At 48.6% G+C, this 17,000-nt stretch overlaps 1 protein-coding gene across 2 annotated transcripts in view; it reads right to left on the reverse strand.

Annotated features, from left to right (window-relative positions):
- Nucleotides 1–1,149: 1,149 nt before the first annotated feature.
- The window catches only part of TIPARP (TCDD inducible poly(ADP-ribose) polymerase), a 36,740-nt gene continuing 20,889 nt past the window's right edge, over nt 1,150–17,000 (reverse strand). For both annotated transcript variants that reach the window (XM_062005881.1, XM_062005882.1), the window contains exons 3-6: nt 7,978–8,146; nt 6,756–6,937; nt 3,125–3,400; nt 1,150–2,228 (exon numbers count right to left, since the gene is read on the reverse strand). In XM_062005881.1, the coding sequence (XP_061861865.1) occupies nt 1,781–2,228; nt 3,125–3,400; nt 6,756–6,937; nt 7,978–8,146 (1,075 nt within the window). In that variant the 3' untranslated portion in view covers nt 1,150–1,780. The remainder of the gene's footprint in view (nt 2,229–3,124; nt 3,401–6,755; nt 6,938–7,977; nt 8,147–17,000) is intronic.

Genomic DNA, 17,000 nt, shown 5'->3' on the forward strand with positions numbered 1-17,000 from the left:
TGGATGGGGCAGCCACAGCCTCTTTGGGCAGCCCGTGCTAGAGCCTCAGCACCCTCACAGGGAAGAACAGGGAAGGTTTGCTGCTGAGACACAAGATGCAAAGATGGTGCAGTCTGAAGCTCCCTTCCCCTTCCCTTCCCCACACCTGCTCATGGGGCTGGCAGGGGCCCAGCAGCCACCCAAGCACCCAGGGGTGCCCCTGGGCCCCACCTGCACTGGTAAAGCAGGTTGAGCCTTCGTCAGAAGATCCACAGCACTCTGGGAAGATCCTAACGAGGACAGGGCAGGTCGGGTTCCTCTGACTGGGGCTGTCTGAGGTGAACAATCACAAAGCACCCGAGTTAATCTCGCTGGGCTATAAGCTGTGTCACTTGCCACATGACCACAGTTTCGCAAGGCTGGCCAGCCTGATAGAGCTATGGCAGCCTGATAGAGCTATGGCAGCAGGGACCTGTGACAAGTCCCACTGATGCTGGGGGAACAAGCTGAGGAGATAAGTCAGCAGGGTGCTCCCAGGGTGGCCGGGTGGCTGGTGAGTGGGTGGCACAGACTCCATGTGCTCCGGAGATGACTCAGAGAAAACAGACTGAGCCCAGAGCACAAACCACACCGAGGTCTGGAATGCAGGTGATCACTACTTCACTTCTCCTCAACCTTTTTTTTTGTTTGGCCCCGTCCCTGGAAGTGTCCAAGGGCAGGCTGGACAGGGCTTGAAGCAACCTGAGCGAGGGGAAGGTGTTCCTGGCCACAGCAGGAGGTTGGAACTGAACGAGATTTAAGGTGACTGACCCCCTGAGCCACAGCTGCATATGGCAGTCACTGCTTGCTGCTTCTTTCTGTACCACTGCTAAGGGCACTGGAGCACTGAGCTGAGCAGAGCTGCCTGGAGAAGCCAGAAACACACCCCGATTAAAGCTGGATTATGTGATAACAATTACTTTAATGTATAAAAAAAATTCCATTTTAGCATCAGCCTCATTAAGTGCCATGAACACCAATTTTCATCCTCATCACAAACAGGCTCAGCTTGGGGGTTCTCTTCCAAGAAGCTCCTTCCCCAGAGGCACTCTGTAACAGAGGGTGTCTGGCAGTAACAGGGACTGGTGGCACCCACCGCCCTTCCCACCCCCACCCCCACGGCAACAAGTGATGGGCTGAGTGTCCCATGAGGTGCTGGGAAGGCATCTGGCTTTGAACCCTCCTGCCTTGAGTGCTGTGTGAACCTCTTCCTCGTTCTACTCAGGGCTGACTCTAGGAATTGATGTGTTTATCTGTGTTTCCCTGTTCAGCAATGCAAAGAACGAGCAGGGTGTTTGCTTTGTCATCTCTCCTCATCCTTCTGAAGTATAGTAATTAAAAAAGGTGCCCGGGAGAATGTCCTTTTCAATGTACTTGGGATGCCAATGACCTGATTACCCTGCAGTGGCCATCCCTCAGAGCTCAAATGGGGAAATAAGCCCTTTTCTACCCGCACACAGGAGGCAGCTGAAGTCACCCACACACACAGGGCTTGAAACACCAATATTTACTAACATAAATAAACAGTGTTTTATAACAAAAGGCACAGGTTTATCAACTATAAACAATGGAAAAATATGTACAATTTGCACATACAGAATCAAACAGCAAGTGCACAATTGGTCACTTCAGGTCTTCCTCTTCCCTCTTTCGAGACCGAGATCCTTCCGAGCGAGTCGTTTCATCCGTCCGGGTTTGGGCTTTGCTACCGAGGCCAGACAGGAGGGTTTCATTCCAGTGAATCACTGAGCAGCACGAGTTTTCAGATGGACACAGTGTTGCTAACTTCTTCATACTGGATAATGAAGTAAGGGTAGCTCTGGTCATCGTTGAAGATGACAAAAATCTGCGGCTCGAAGTAATTGTCCACGCAGGAGTCGTAGAGGTCGCTGGTGATGCTGCTGGGGTTCACCGGCGGTGGCCTCCTCATGGTGTGGTTGCCCACCGTGTACCTGCCCGTCAACACTTTGGCCAGGAACATGTAATGGACTCCTTTGGGGGACCTCTTGGAGAAGTTGTGGGAGTAACTCGCCTTCCTGGCAAAGTAGCTGCCCTGCCCGAACATGGTGGCGTGTTTGCCACAGACGCGTGGGTCGAAGTTGTGCTTGCAGATGCCATCCACCACATCCTGCGACGTGCCGTGGAACAGGTGCCTCTCATTCATCATCCTGTCAAGCCCAGTCATTTTTTTGGACATGTATTCCTTTTTCCTGGGGTAGGAAACAGAAAGGGGAGGTGAGGATTACGCTGCACATCGGCCTCTTAAAGCATTGGCGTCACCCTCTGGAACAGCAAAGCTGTGAGAGGGGACAGGAAGACACATCTGTAGGGACAGCAGAGTCAGCCTTGCACTCTCAAAGAAGGCTTTTGTGGGAAAGAAGTGGTTTTGAAAGGACTGGAGTTGATGCTGCTGGAGGCAGAGTTCTCACCTGCACATCAGCAAAGGCAAAGCTTCCTCAGAGTGCAAACAAGGGGAAAAAAGGAAGTTCTACAGCTGCAGAACCAGCCACAGAGAGGAACTAACTGCAAAGACGGGGTGGGTGATTATGCTCTACACTAGCAAGAATACATCCCCCCACTTGTCCTGACATTCTCCATCTCTTGAGCAGAGAGAGGAGGCACAGACGTGAATCCCTGTCAGTCTGTGGATGGGAACTCTCAGACCCAGCACCTCTGGTTTCCAGGGGACTGACCGACAGAGGATTTCACCTGAGACCACTGCAAGGCCCTGTGTGCCATGCGCTGGGGAAGGAGGGAAAGGACAGCCACCTTCAGCCCAGAGGTCATCTGAGGAGAACAATCCCTGCTCCTCTGACTTTAAAGGGAACTGAAAGATTTTCCATGTAGCTATCCCTGATGCAGCAGGAGGTTTAGGTGCATTTTGTAGCAGTTGTCAGCAGACAGTACATGAGAGCTCTCCCACAGGAAATTTCAGGGTAACATTTTCAGCATTTTTCAGTTGCTCAACTGAAGATGCTCCTTTTCTTCAGAAAACGTGGACATTCTGTTTTCTACTTAATGACCAATGTCTCTTTTGCAGCCCCAAATACAGACTGGAAGGTATTTTCCCCCCTATTGTAAAAAAGTGGTATTGGCCTTAGCTTACCTTTTGTATTTCTCCCAAAGAAACTGATTCTGCACTCTCAGAATCTTCAAAATCTTGTATTTGGTCTCTGGCACAGTCTTGTGAAACAGGTTATAAATGGTTCTATAGCTTTTGTCTTCCTTCAGAACAGGCACTTGGATGAAGTCCTGAGATGGATCCATATTAATCCAGGTTTCAGGGTAGAAGTTTGGAGAGGTAACAGCAGCCGGAGACAAGCCGTGGGAGGAGGCTGAGTCGGTGGATGGAGAGAGCACGGGGGAGTTGCCACCTAAGGTCCTGGTTAGAGAAGGATTGGGAAAGGTTGTGCTTAAACATTCACAAACAGAAGAGCCTCAAATCACATTTGTTTCATCACTGAGCATCTCAAGCATTACTGCTGCTCTTCTGCAACAATTTACATATCTGAGAGGGGTGTCAGCCCCTGTGCCAGGCTGCCCAGGGAGCTGGGGGAGTGCCCAGCCCTGGAGGGATCCCAAAGCCATGGAGCTGAGGTGCTGAGGGCCAGGGGTTAGTGCTGGGGTGGCCAGGGTGAGGGGAGGGCTGGGACTCAGGAGCTTCAAGGGCTTTGCCAACCCACACGAGTCTGTGACTCTCTGGTCTGTAATGCTCACTCAGAACAGCCACATCAGCTATTCCTGCTGTTTCCTAACTCCTCCAGTCACACAAACTAACAACAAAATGTAGACTTTCAGGGCTGCTGTTCCACATAGGGAAATGATCCTGCTTGGTGGTGTTCAGAAGCCTGCTGTTGTCATGATGCACGTTCTGGGCTGGGGTTAGAAACCAGAGACAGGCACAACTCTACCACATACAACTGTTTGGTACGCCAGCCATAAAGCTGCCAGGGATTTTAACAGAGCAAAGAGGACATGCAGAGTCATGTGGCAACACTTGACCTCACTTCCTTAGAATACAATACAAGGAGCAGAAACACAGACTTTCTTGTCCAGTATGAATAATGAATGACCTCAAGTAATAACATCCTGTAGGCAAAGCTGGTGCTGCGTCACTGCCCGGTGTCAGGGCGGAGACGTGTGCCCAGGGCTGCCCCTGAGGAAGGGCTGCTGGGGAAGGCTCCCTCACATTCATTTGCACAGCCCAGATGTGCATTTGCATTTGCAGTTGCTTATTTCCATGAGACAGAGCAGCTCCTCCTCTTGGGAAGGCTGCCAGGCAAGCAGGAGGGGAGGGTGAAGGAGGGCCCTGGCAGGGAAGTGGCACAGGTGCCACAGAAAGAGACACCAGTAAGATCCAGTAAAGGACATCAGCTGTGGCATGGAGAGACACTGGTCCTCACAAGTACCTGCACCTCAGTGGGGTTTTTCACACTCTTGAAGCTGCAAAGAGTGTGGCATTTGTGGCCCATGGTCACCTGCTTGTAACTTGAAGCAGCAAGCCCTCCTCAGCTGAATAATCCCTATTTACTGGAGTTCTCCCTCTCACATCAAGGAAAATATTTTGAATGTGGAAAGCCTGTGAGCTCAGGCTCTGGTTTTCACACCTAAAGTACACAGCTCTTCAGCTCCTGTAATATAGTGACATTCCCTTTCAGTCACAAGGAATACATGGAAGTATCTCAATATGTCCCCAGATGAGTATTTTATCGAAGTATTTTGTTAGGAAGGGCTGCTGTTGGCTCCAGGATCAACCAGCAAGGCATGCACAGGGGCAGGCTGCACTCAGACACAGCAAACACTCTGAAGTCAGAGACGCTCACTGCCTGGCTGGAAAGGCCCAGGGGAATCTTGTCTCTACACCCCACAGACCACCTTAAATGACACTTCATTAAATTCAATTAAAGGCCAGGGTGGGCTGTGAGCACCCTGCTGCAGTGGGAGTTGTTTCTGCCTCCATGGGGAGAGGGGAAAAGTCTGGTTTTGAATTGTTAGGTTTGGCTTATAGACTAAGCTGTGGCAGCACTCACACTTTTCAGGGCAGACACTCTGAGAAAGTGCTCACGTGGCTTTCACTGGCTGTGCAAAGCCAAGAAGGGACCTCACTTGACTTGCATGGCTTTGAATCAACTCAAAATTCCTCTTGCTGAAACCCAGAAGATGGACTTTTCAAAGACTGATTCTTTCAACATCAGGCTGCAGTATTTAGTGTGCATTTTACTGTTTGGTTTGTGTCCTAAAGCCAATGGGTAAATGATGACTGTGGAACCTCACTCACCCACACTTGGGACTGGAAGACCAAGCACAGATTAACCCTAAGTTAGGGATTAATGAGTAAGGCACCAAACACAATAAAAACACTGCTGTCCTTGGGTGTACTTTGCTCCTTTCTTCTGCCTGGTGTAAATTATTTGTAAGCATTTATGGTACAAAGGAGGCCCTAAAGCTGCTGTTTGCCAACCGCTATCGCCCACTTCCCACAGCTCCCATCCCAGAGCTCTGCCCCAACAGATTTAACGAGGTGGGAGGGGAGGGAAATCAAAACTCTCAGGTGGCACCGTGTGATAAGGGGAGGCAAATGCTGACCTTTGGAGAGTGGATCCCACAAATATCTCAAATACCCTTTTGTTCCTTGTGGGCAGATTTTTCAGTGAGCACTACAAGGGCTTTAGATAAAGGACATAAGAATGAGTTTGGCTGTAGAAGAGGAATTTCAGTGCTCAGTTTCTACACTGGGTAGCTGATGTGCAGAGGTCCCACCCTCATGAGTGTAGGACCCTCAAGGGCCCTCTAAAATGAGTGGGAATGGCAGAGTTTTGGCATATCTCAAAATTCCAGCCTGCCACTGTAGTAAAAGTCACGGGTGGCAAAGCAGAGGGCAAACGCCTGTTCTGCATCCAGATGATAATCAGAATTGCTACAATCAGCAAGCCCACCCTTGGTGACCTCATCTGCACCCTCCCACTATCTCTTGACTCACTTTGGGTTTCCTTCCTGTATGTGAAACCACTTCTATGAGCCACGTGTTTGGAGGCTCTGCCCAATCCCTGTCCACCTCCCAATTAGCTGCGGTAACGACTCTGCAGCTAACGAGCGCTCCAGCCCCACTGCAGCACTTCCTTTGACTGGCCCAGCATGCCAAGCTGCCAGTCAGGCTAATGACTTCCACCCCTTTGCTAACAGGACAATATGTTCCTAACCACTGAACCCCTGACAATAATGGTTCCAGCTGTGCTGGTGAGATCACACAAACAGCATTTTTTATGAGCTGTAATCAAAAATTACTGCAATTCCTCCCTCTGCCTTTGATGGGGGAGCATGCTCACCCCCAGCTGGGGTGCCAATAAAAACAAGGCATGCTTTAATTGTGCTTGAAAATGAAGTGGTTTTGAACACTTGTTTCTATGGGACCTAGAACTGATGGCCTGGCCATCACCATAGCTGGTGAGGGGCTGGAGCAGGACGATTCCTTGGCAGCCCTGACGTACATCTGTGCTGCCACTGTTCTGAGGTCCACAAGGTACGTTCTAAGCCTTTGAACAACAGAGCCTAGCACTCATGGGCTCCTCAGACGATTTCCATCTTGACAAATGACAGGCTGCCAGCCTGACTGAATGTTTTGTTCTTTCTGCCCGTTTTTCTGCCCCTTCCCCTGCCCCACGTTAGGGAGCACAGCTCTCCCAGACAGACCCAGCTGCACACCAAACGCCACGTCTGCCTCTCCCTGGGATACGTACTGTAAGAACGGCATCAGCACAACGCACGAGCGGAGCAGGGGCCTCCTCTTGATTTCCCTTCTGAAGCAGGAGTTCTGCTGGAACCCATCTTTGATGTTTAAGATGTACTGGTTATGCCAGGTGACGAACCGAACCTCCTTCAGCCCCCGGCAGCTGGCTTCTTCTATCAACCTTACAACAGGCTGTTTGGAGAAAATCAAGAACACAAACCCACACACATGAAAAATCCCACGTTGAAACATTCACATGTTGTCAGAGAACCTCAAAGAACCTCCCTCTCTACCCCCTTGCCTCCTCATCTCTTTGTCCTTCTCAGACTGCTGCAGAAGGTCCCGTTCCCTGTTTGCAGGGCCGGCCAACAAGGAGGTTCCACAACCTTCCCACGGGTTTGGTGCTGGTGCTATTGGACTTTCACCTGCCAAGTGTATTCCCAATATCTAACCGACAGCAACTTTGTCATTAAATGACTTACTTTTTGTCTTTGCTTGCTGAAAGTGAGAAGCAGAAGTCTGCTGGAGAACGATCTTTTAGATATCACAACATTCTCACATGATTTTTTCCCTTTTCTACACTAGAGTTTGTTTAACTCCTCCCTGCAAGTCAAACATCCTGAGAGGGTCTGGCTGCCCCATCCCTGGAAGGGTCCAAGGGCTGGTTGGATGGGGCTTGGAGCAACCTGGGCTACTGGAAGGTTGGAACAAGATGGTTTTTAAGGTCCCTTCCAAGTCAAACCATTCTGTGACTGAGGGCAGCCAGAGTCAGCCCTGGGCTGGAGTCAGCGACTCTGGAGGCTCACGTCCTGCACTGCCCTGCCTCTGGGGACAGGTAAATCAATGAAACACCCCAAACTCAATGGCAGTTGTGGTCAAAAGGCTGCAGAAAGCTGACCCTCTGTCTTAAAACCAGATTTCTAGGGATTCTAAAGGACTTTTTGGGTACTGACATGGGCCAGTTGGCTCCCAGATTTGACAGTTTGGTCAGCCTCTGTGTCTCTGATGCTGTCAGGGACAGTTGAAGGTGCAGAGCAGAGCTCTCCTTTTATTGCTTCTTCAGTTCAACACTGGCCACCTTGATCATCTTCCTCAACAACTACTCTAAGTAACTCTCATGAGTGTTCAAATGGGAAACACAGACTAAAAACGTATGTGTAGTTTACAGTGTATACTGTAAACTGAGTTTTGGGTTACAACCCTAGAGTAGGATTCTGGAAGGTGTTAAATACCTCAGAGTATTCTCTCCAGCCAAAGTGGTCCCTGCAGAAGTATTTCCAGACCGTGTAGTGGTTGGAGCTGGAGCTGGGGCAGGAAGGTGTGGACAGCCGCCGCATTTGGTCAAACTCAACGGTTTCATACAACTTCATAACGTTCAGATCCACCCAGAACTCGTGTCCCCTGGAGAGAACAACAAAAACAAAGGATCCTCACCTTTTGTCATCCACGAAAAAAGACCGTTCAGAGAGACCAAAGCAGACAGAATTACAGCTGGCACAGTGCCCTTCAGAGCCACCCTTGTGTCACACAGCCTCTGTGACCACGAGGATGTCCCATGGGCTTGAAGGGAGCACAGCAGGGAGGTTAGGTGTGTGGAGAAGGACACTCAAGAGCTGCGAGGGCAAAGAGGCTCTTCAAAAGTCTCTGGGGACAAAGGTGGAAAAAACACAATCTTTAGCAGAGAAGGACAAAACTCCAAACCCAGCAGTCCTCCTCGTGCAGTGGTATTTATTCAGTATGCATGAGTGGTACAAAAATCAATATACATATCCTTGACATTTTGAGCATACTCGGTAAATACATCACACAACCATATTTGATGAAGCAGACACATCCCATTCAAAAGGTTATTCCTGTGAAAGTTACTGCTTGAGGGAAGAAAAGAAAATGTAAATGGCTCCAGATGAGGAGCATCTGCTGCCAATGCACCAGAGAGTTCGAGGATCTCTCATCATGTGCAGCAGAAGAGAACTGGGATGGTATGAAAAGGAAACACGATTTCACAGTTTCAGAGCCTCCACTGAGGAATACTGACTATTTTTTGAGTAGCTATATTGCTGCTACAAAATTCAACACCAGGATGTGACTTCATGGAAATTGACTGGTGCTCTCAAAAGGACATCATGACAACAGGGTGCTACAAACACACCCGGTATGGAGAGGGGGAGAGAAGTGAATTTCTCCTCCACTCCATAGAGTCATGTTGGGGACTGACTGTGGAATGCCTCAGCTGTGCTCAGAGACACCAAATTCAAGAACATGCCCAAGTGAAGCATGGAGTTGTAAAGCTCTGCTGATCATTAGACACTCATTGGTTTATTAGCAATCAATACATTCATAGAAGCAGGAGGAAATGGTAGCAATATTCACTCCCTCCCAAGGCATTTCTTTTTCAGATGAACACATTTCCAGGAGAATGCTGTTCACACAATTAGCTTTCTGCTTTTGTAATGGCTTGATGAATTGTCAGCTCGCTGCTGTTCATTAACAGCAACAGTCTCTGGCAACTGGAAACCCAGCTTTGGAGACTCTGTCAAATGTTTACTTTCAATTCCTAACAGTAAACATCAACCAAGCTGACACTCCAGAGCTGCAGTTTATTTATAAAACTTTGGCACATTAATACCATGGGGATCAAAGTACTGTGTGTGACATTTGCCACATCAAGCCACAGCTACTCTCACCATCTACAGGATTTTATGAACACAGACTTGCTTGGGAATTGCTGCAATTCTGCTGTTTCACACTCTTCCTGGTACAGTTGCTACAGTTCTATCACACAGCTTTCACAGGAGACCACTGAAGAGTTCCCACTTGAAAAAAAGTGATGACCAGCTGCAACCATCCTTCCCTCATCTCTCAACAGGAGGTACATGTGTGTTGCTCTAACTAGTGCTTATCACCTTCCATGAACTGCACTTGGGTCTGTGAAGGCTGAGCACAGTTTGAAGTGTTCAGCACCTTCCTGACACAGACAAAAGGATAACCCCGTGGGAGGATCTGATCCTGGGGTAAAGCAGATTGCTCTCTTTGCTCTCAATGAGCTTTCATACTGTCTTCAAGATACTGCATAATCCCAAAAATCAAATCTAGTGTCTTAAAAATGCAGCTCCATGCAGGTCCAATTCTTTGGACACAAAACTCATTCTTTCTTGCAAGTCCCCCAGCATTCCCAGACCAAAGCCCAATGGGCAAGGGTCTGGTTTGCCCCACCTCAGGGGTGACTGCCCCTTATCCCAGGGCCCATTCCCATCCAAGGCAGTTGGCCTTGCTGCAGAGATGTGGCTCCAGCCTGCGTGTGCCCCGCCATGCTCAGAGCTTCCTGCTCAGAAGGAACACCCTGCCAGTTCCCTGCAGGAGCTTCTCACAAGATGAAAGTTTTGTGAAGACAGCACTATGCCAGCACACCCGTGGCAGGTCTCACAGCATGTTCCCTCCTGGCATCGCCAGCACACCAAGCCATTCTGGTCAGGAAAGCACAGGAGGAAGGCTGCAGCTCTGCGCAGGAGCTGGGTTCTAATAACCCATGTCTTCCCACCCAAGCTGCATCCCACTGCGAGATGTTTGATACATTAATTACAGCCCACCCACTGCCTCAGTGGCTCCTGCACCCACACAGCTCCAGAAAACACACCCAGCAGCAGCAGGAGAGCAGTGCCAAATACAGCAGCACATCCAGACAGAAGGGAAACCAGCACTAAGCAAAACCCAGTGACCAGGATGAAGGGATTGAGATGAAATGTAAGGCTTAAAGCACACACACACTTGTGGAGAGAACAAACTACCACCAGATCACCCCACCTTCCTGGTATGTGGTCATTTTGTTCCATAACAACAAACTGCAATCGACTTTATTTGAAAACAATGTGTGAAATCATGAGGAAATCATCCCTCTGAAATACCAAGCTGTGTTGTTATTTAGAGTATTTGCAGGCAGCACCATTAGCACGACTTTCTGAGTGAGTTTCCTCATGAATGTGTTTTCAATGCTGCTTGAGAGACATTTGCTTTTTCTAATCAAAGGCAGTTTTTCAGTTCCAGATTTCAGTGCCTAATAAAGCTGTCATTTGGAGCCAGGAGTTGGATTCACTGTTCTGGGGTTACATTGTACCTACAAGCCCAAGTCCTGAGCCAAGGCCCGCAGAGGCTGTGCTGCATTTGTATGAAACCAACACCCCAAAGGTATTTCTCAACAAGAAACCTCCCAATTCACACATTCCTTCTCACTTCAAACTCAAGTCACACAGAGTTCTCCCTACTCCAAAGTCCTGGGACCTCCAAGAATCACAGAATCTCAAGGGTTGGAAGGGACCTCCAAAGGTCACCCAGTGTAACCCCCCTGCCAGAGCAGGACCACCTAGAGCAGGGCACATAGGAACTCATCCAGCTGGGTTTGAATGTCTCCAGAGAAGGAGCCTCCACAGCCCATCTGGGCAGCCCCTGCCAGTGCTCCCTCACATCAACAGTGAGGAAATTCCTCCTTGTGTTTCTTTGGAACCTCTCCTGTTCCAGCTTGTGCCTGTTGCCCCTTGTCCTACCATTGGCCATCACTGAGCACAGCCTGGCTCCATCCTACTGACACCCACCTTGATGGATCTGTAACCATGAATGAGCTCACCCCTCAATCTCCTCCAAGTTACAGAGCCCCAGCTCCCTCAGCCTTTCATCAGAAGGGAGATGCTCCACTCCAGCATCTCTGTGCCCCTGCACTGAACTCTCCACCAGCTCCCTGTCCTTCCAGAAAATGCAAAGCAATGGAAACCTTTTCTTTCTGGGTAAATTGCTGTATGTTGTAGGTGTTACAGTGAAAAGTGACAATGGCAAGATGTTTGCAGTAGTTGTATGTCAATGCAGTGTAAAGTGAAGAGAATCTGAAGACCCACCCCTGTACCCTCCAAACACGACAAAGACGATCCACCAGCAGGCTGAACTCTTTCTCAAAAGTAATCACAGACTGGTTAATACGCAAAAAGTTGAAGGTCTGTAAAATTCTGGAGACTGGAAAACAAATTCCACAAGCCCTTGAAACACAGCTGGCTTGGGGACTTGTAATGTGGGCTTAAGTGTGTCCAAATCCAGTCTCCAACAGACACACGTGGCGAAGGAAGGAGAATCAGAGTAATGCCATAGGAGGGACCCTGCAGAGGGAGAAGCACTTTCTGAGATGGACACAGTGAGAACCTGCTTTGCCTCATGCTTTTAATGCAGAGCAAGCAGATCTTCAGGAGGAACTCCCCAAACTCCAGGCTGAGGGTGCATGTGCAGAGCAGGGTGTTTGTGCGCTGTGTCTGAACAGCAAAGCAGGAGCGGGACCGAAGGGTTTCACATGGCTTCCCTCTGGGAGTGCTGTAACAACACGAAAATCTCACAGAGAATCCCACTCAAACAAATCGTGGCAAGTTCTGTCCTCCAGCAAACAGGATGTGTGCACAGCTAAGAGTGCACTCACAGAGCCTGTAAAGCTCTAAGATTTACAGGCCTGGCAGCTCCCAGCAGCTCCCAGTGAAAACAGCTTCTGTGAAAGCTCAACTTGCTCCTGCGAAACCTGCGTGGAGCATGCCAAATGCTTTCTCAGCCCTAGAGAATGCACTGATTGTCTGCAGCTTGGGATTTTTCACATTTTTGTAGCTCCATGTTTTCTGCCTCTTCTTTACCAGATTCCCCTCCCCTGTACTCAAACTGGGGAGGGCAGGCTCGGACATCACCCATTAACAACTCTCGTAACAAGAACCCAGGCATCAAGCACTGCAGGAGCTCATTTGCCACCCCTTCAAACATTCTTCTGGGAAGCCCACGTAGCACACAGCACACCCAGTGGTGTTGTTTTCCCATTCCTGCTCAGTGTCTGGCTGCAAAGGGCGCAGCGGTTCTCAGCGACCCGCCTGCTGGCGGGTGCCCGTGACACAGCGAGCAGAGCAGAGCTCTCAAAGTTCCACACACCCAGCACTGGCTTTCTGCTTGTCTTAACAACAACCTATCACTCTTCAGTTAAAGAGCCGCCCAAAAAAGCGCTCTCTGCTTCTTGAAACTGTGGCCAAGGTGTTTGTTGGTATGGTGCGTTCTCTGTGTTCCCCTTTGCTGTGAAGAGCGGTTTCAGGATGAAACATGGCAGGATCTTCCTGAAACTCCAACTTCTGTTAAGTTAGGGATGCTTTAAAAGTGGTCTTTTTGCTTTTTCAAGTTGGTAAAGTGCTTAGAATGCTACTTCCCATTAATTTCTAACAGAAAACTGACCAAAATGACTGAAACACCTTGAAATCCACACAACAGGGGTTTGTTTTTCCCCTGAACATTCTCACTAGAACCTTCAGAACTGCCCCCACACTTCCTACCCACCAACACCGGATTTGGAAGGACACTGCATTCCTTTATGCAGCTGAAACTTTCAGGTGAATGCATTTATTAAAGTGATTGCACCTGAAAAGCACACTATGTGCCCCAGAGCTCACCTGATTTCTTTCTCCTACCCCTGGGAACAAGGAACCCACAAAACCACCTTGATTCACGTAAGACACGCACCCCTCTAATGCTCCTTTACATTCTCTGACACTGTGTGTACTTATCCAAAAGTATTATACTCTAGCATATTATATTATTAAGTATATAGCACTGTTCAGAAGTATGAAATGATAACATTTACTGTCTTTTAAGCTCTGAAATCCTAAAATATATTTAGTGAAGTAGTTTAATGCCAGCTCTTGAGCTCCAGCACCTCCCCTGTGTATTAAAAGCCTCTCACCAGCTCACCCCATGCAAAGCCATGGAAAAAAATGAACGGTGATTACAGCGAGTGATTGTGTGATTACGTTCCTGGCTCCAGCTTTAAAGCATCAGTGATGAAAGGAAAGGCAGTAACTGCACCTTTCATCTACGTGAGGCCTGAATATAGGTGAAAGACCCCAAACTTAGGGCTCAAGAACAGTAAATGCCAGATGCTCAAGGTTACCTCTGATACACTCTCCAGCCTAACATCACTTTTTCTTCACACAGCACAATCATTTGCTACTTCTGAGACACAGTGGACACTATCTAAAGTGAAGGGTATCCTCTGGGACAGATAGATTGTGGAAAACATGTTGATTGGGAGAGGGAAAAGCCAACAACCAAGCAGGAAGACACCCCCCCTCCCTTGTGTTTTGTGCCCTGAAGGGAGCGTGAGAGAACACGTCACACACCGCGGGCACGTGGCTGCCCAACTAAGTGCACCTCTGGGAGATGCTAACGTGCAAGGGCAATGAAACACCCAGGTGCTACCTGACACAAATACACACAAACCCAGCAATTACAATCCCTTCTTGTGGGCAGGGGTGAAACAGGGCCATCCTCCCAACACTCCCTCCACACTGTCTCCAAAAGACGAGCTCCGTGAATGGGGCCCATTGCCCTTCATACTTTTCTTGGGCTGTTTGTGTTAAGGGAGAGAGTTCTAGCTGGCATGATAAAGAAAAAATTCAATCACCTAGTGTTGCTGCTCATGGACTTTGAAGTCTCTCTCTGGAAGTATCAGTCTGGAGAAGAGCAGGAAGGATATGATGAAGGCTACAGTTGGTCAGACCTATTCAAATACCTCGGTGAGGCAAAGCTTTACTCCCACTACCTCTTTTCGTCATGCAGCAGGAACAGCCTCCAGTACAGCTTGAAACTGGTCATAAAAAGCAAAAAAAGCTGTCTTTTCCTACAGAAAAAGTTATTAAACCCCTCTGTAAACACCACAAAACTTTGCCTCAGCTTGCTTCTGAAGCAGAAAATGACTATCCCCACTCTTCCCTGGAGAAGGACAGACACGCAGAGACTAAAACAGCTCCTCCAAGGTCCCTCAGAGACTCTGTGACAGAGGTGGAAACAGAGGTTTCTTCAGAACTTCTCTTCACTGACTAACCAAATAAAGGTGTCTATTTATAAAACAAAGCAGTTCAATGGAATGATTTGCACTGAAAGAGTAAGCACGTTGAAGTCTCTCAAGAGCACAGCACACAACCCCAGATTCGGTGGTGTACAACAGTGCAGTTCAACATCAAACCCCACGAGTGCTTTCAAAAGCAGCACCTGGTTCCTCGAGCGAGTTCCATTTGCTCTGTACCCTAACTGTAAGAAATGACACAAAGACATAACCTCTTCAGGACACTGAGCTGAGCAGGCACCTCGACTAGAAGTCACAACACTGAAGTGTTTATTTAGATGAATGTAGCCTGCTAAAATAAGGATATTCAGGCTCACTGTTCCTTGTGTTCTCCTGAAGAACCTCATTCTATGTGTCTAACGTGTGAATTGTCTGTGCTCTTTCCCTTCAACAACAAAATGTTCAGTAGATGCCACATACAAAGAGATGACAAGGAGGAATGCTTTTGGTAAGTGCTGTGAAAATGCACGTGGTTTCAAACTCACCCCAAGTTCAGTTACATGTCACGAGCCTTACTGCAAACAGGGCTCGCAAAGAAGCAACTTGGTGATCAACAAAGGCCTGCACAGGAAATGAAACCCTGTTCCCACCAGAACAGCTGTGGTACAAAACAAGACTGAGACTTACACGCCACCAGGATGATGAAACTGTTGATTTTCTCTCTATGACTAAACCGGTTCCTCCCTGCAATGGCAACAACCTGAAAGCCACGTGGGGGAACAAATGAACTTGAAAGAGCCAAAGCTGTATGAAAACCTTTCGTGCCCAAGTTCAAAAGATTAGTCAAACTGCACTCAGCTACTGCAGGAGATGTAAGTCAGGCATGTACACTTTCAGGTGCCCCCACGCCACCAGTATTTCCTCTTCCTTGCAGCAAACAGCTTGTAGCACAGCCTTGGGTGAGGGACCAAGTGTTTAACAGCAAACTTCACCTAAAAGTGTATTGCTTAACAAGATCTTTTCAAGCAAAGGTCCTGAAACATCAGATCTTGGACAACAGCAGCCAGACTGCTCCCATGGAGACCGAATCCAACTCCACAGGAAGGAACAGGAAGCAAGGGCCCAGGTAACACTCATGAAAGGGACATTCATCAAACAGCTCTTCACAACAGAGCAATGAAAACACAGCCAAATCCTAGTTACTGCTATAAGGAGTGTGAAGGGAAAGTGTGAGCCTTCCCTCACAGCAGCAACAGCCTGCACCAGGGCAAGAACAGGAAGATGGTAAAGGAGATGGTAAACATGATCCCCCGGTCTTGATCCTATCAGCACCTCATCATTCTCACACTGAAGAGTGGGGCTGCAGGTGACAGAGCAGGAAATACGTATCTTAGAATCACAGAATGGTTGGGAGGGACCTTTAGAGACCATCTAGTCCAACTCAATTTGTTCCCCCGTGATGTGACCTGGCTTCTCTGTGCAGCGACTCTAGGCCATGCAGAGGCTGTAGAGCGAGACAGACTCAGAAAGGGGAAAGGTGCTACAGAAAGACTGACCTCTACAGATTGACCTCCCCACTGAACAGAGCAGAGCAATGACTAATCTAGCAATATTGCAGTCACTTTTAATGGTTGTCCTGTATTTATTTTAAGTTGGAAAGGCAGTTTCTCCTGCTTGAAAAAGCAATTTTCTGAGCCCTTCACAGTGAGGGGGTCGAGCCTGGCTTGCACATTTGGAAACCTGAAACGAGTCCTGGGATACTGGTCCAGATACACACCCAGCTGGGGTGAGAGCCTAGCCCCAGATCTTTGCTGGCAGGCATACAACTGGAAAAAAACTCAAAGCAAGGTTTATAAAAAATCTCTCCATCTGTCTCCCACGCACAGATACCATGTCTGGATCAGAAAGCCACGGAGGCATGGCTGCTGGAAGAGAAGACACTGTGCCAAGAAGTATGGCTGTCCTGTTCTGCTCTTCCCAGGAAACACACTGCTGGCTGCTTTGGAACACGAGCTACTGGGTTAAAGTGGCCCTTCAGGAACTGCTGTCTGTCCCAAGGAGGATGTCAAACACATCTTCCAAGGATTACTGCATGTGCCATATTCCATAACTCAAATCCAAGTTCCATCTTCTATTTGCAGTGGAGGACAAACACGGGTGTCCTTGCCTGAGGCAGACTGCTGGTCTCAAAGGTCTCCTGCCCACACTGCATGAGGGGATGCTTGGCAGAGAGTTGTGTTTGTTAGCTTTAGTTTTCATATCGTGAGATGTTTTATAGACAGCACAGGCACAGCTGTGAGTGGCAAAAGAGCTGCTACAGGGCAGGGTTCCCAGGCCACGAGAGGCACCACTCTCACAGAGCTGCAATAGGAATCTCTCCTGCAGTGCTTAGCTGCAGACCCATTCCCAAAGCCC

The sequence above is a fragment of the Colius striatus genome, chromosome 12 (genome assembly GCF_028858725.1).
Source record: "Colius striatus isolate bColStr4 chromosome 12, bColStr4.1.hap1, whole genome shotgun sequence".
Classification (NCBI taxonomy): domain Eukaryota; kingdom Metazoa; phylum Chordata; class Aves; order Coliiformes; family Coliidae; genus Colius; species Colius striatus.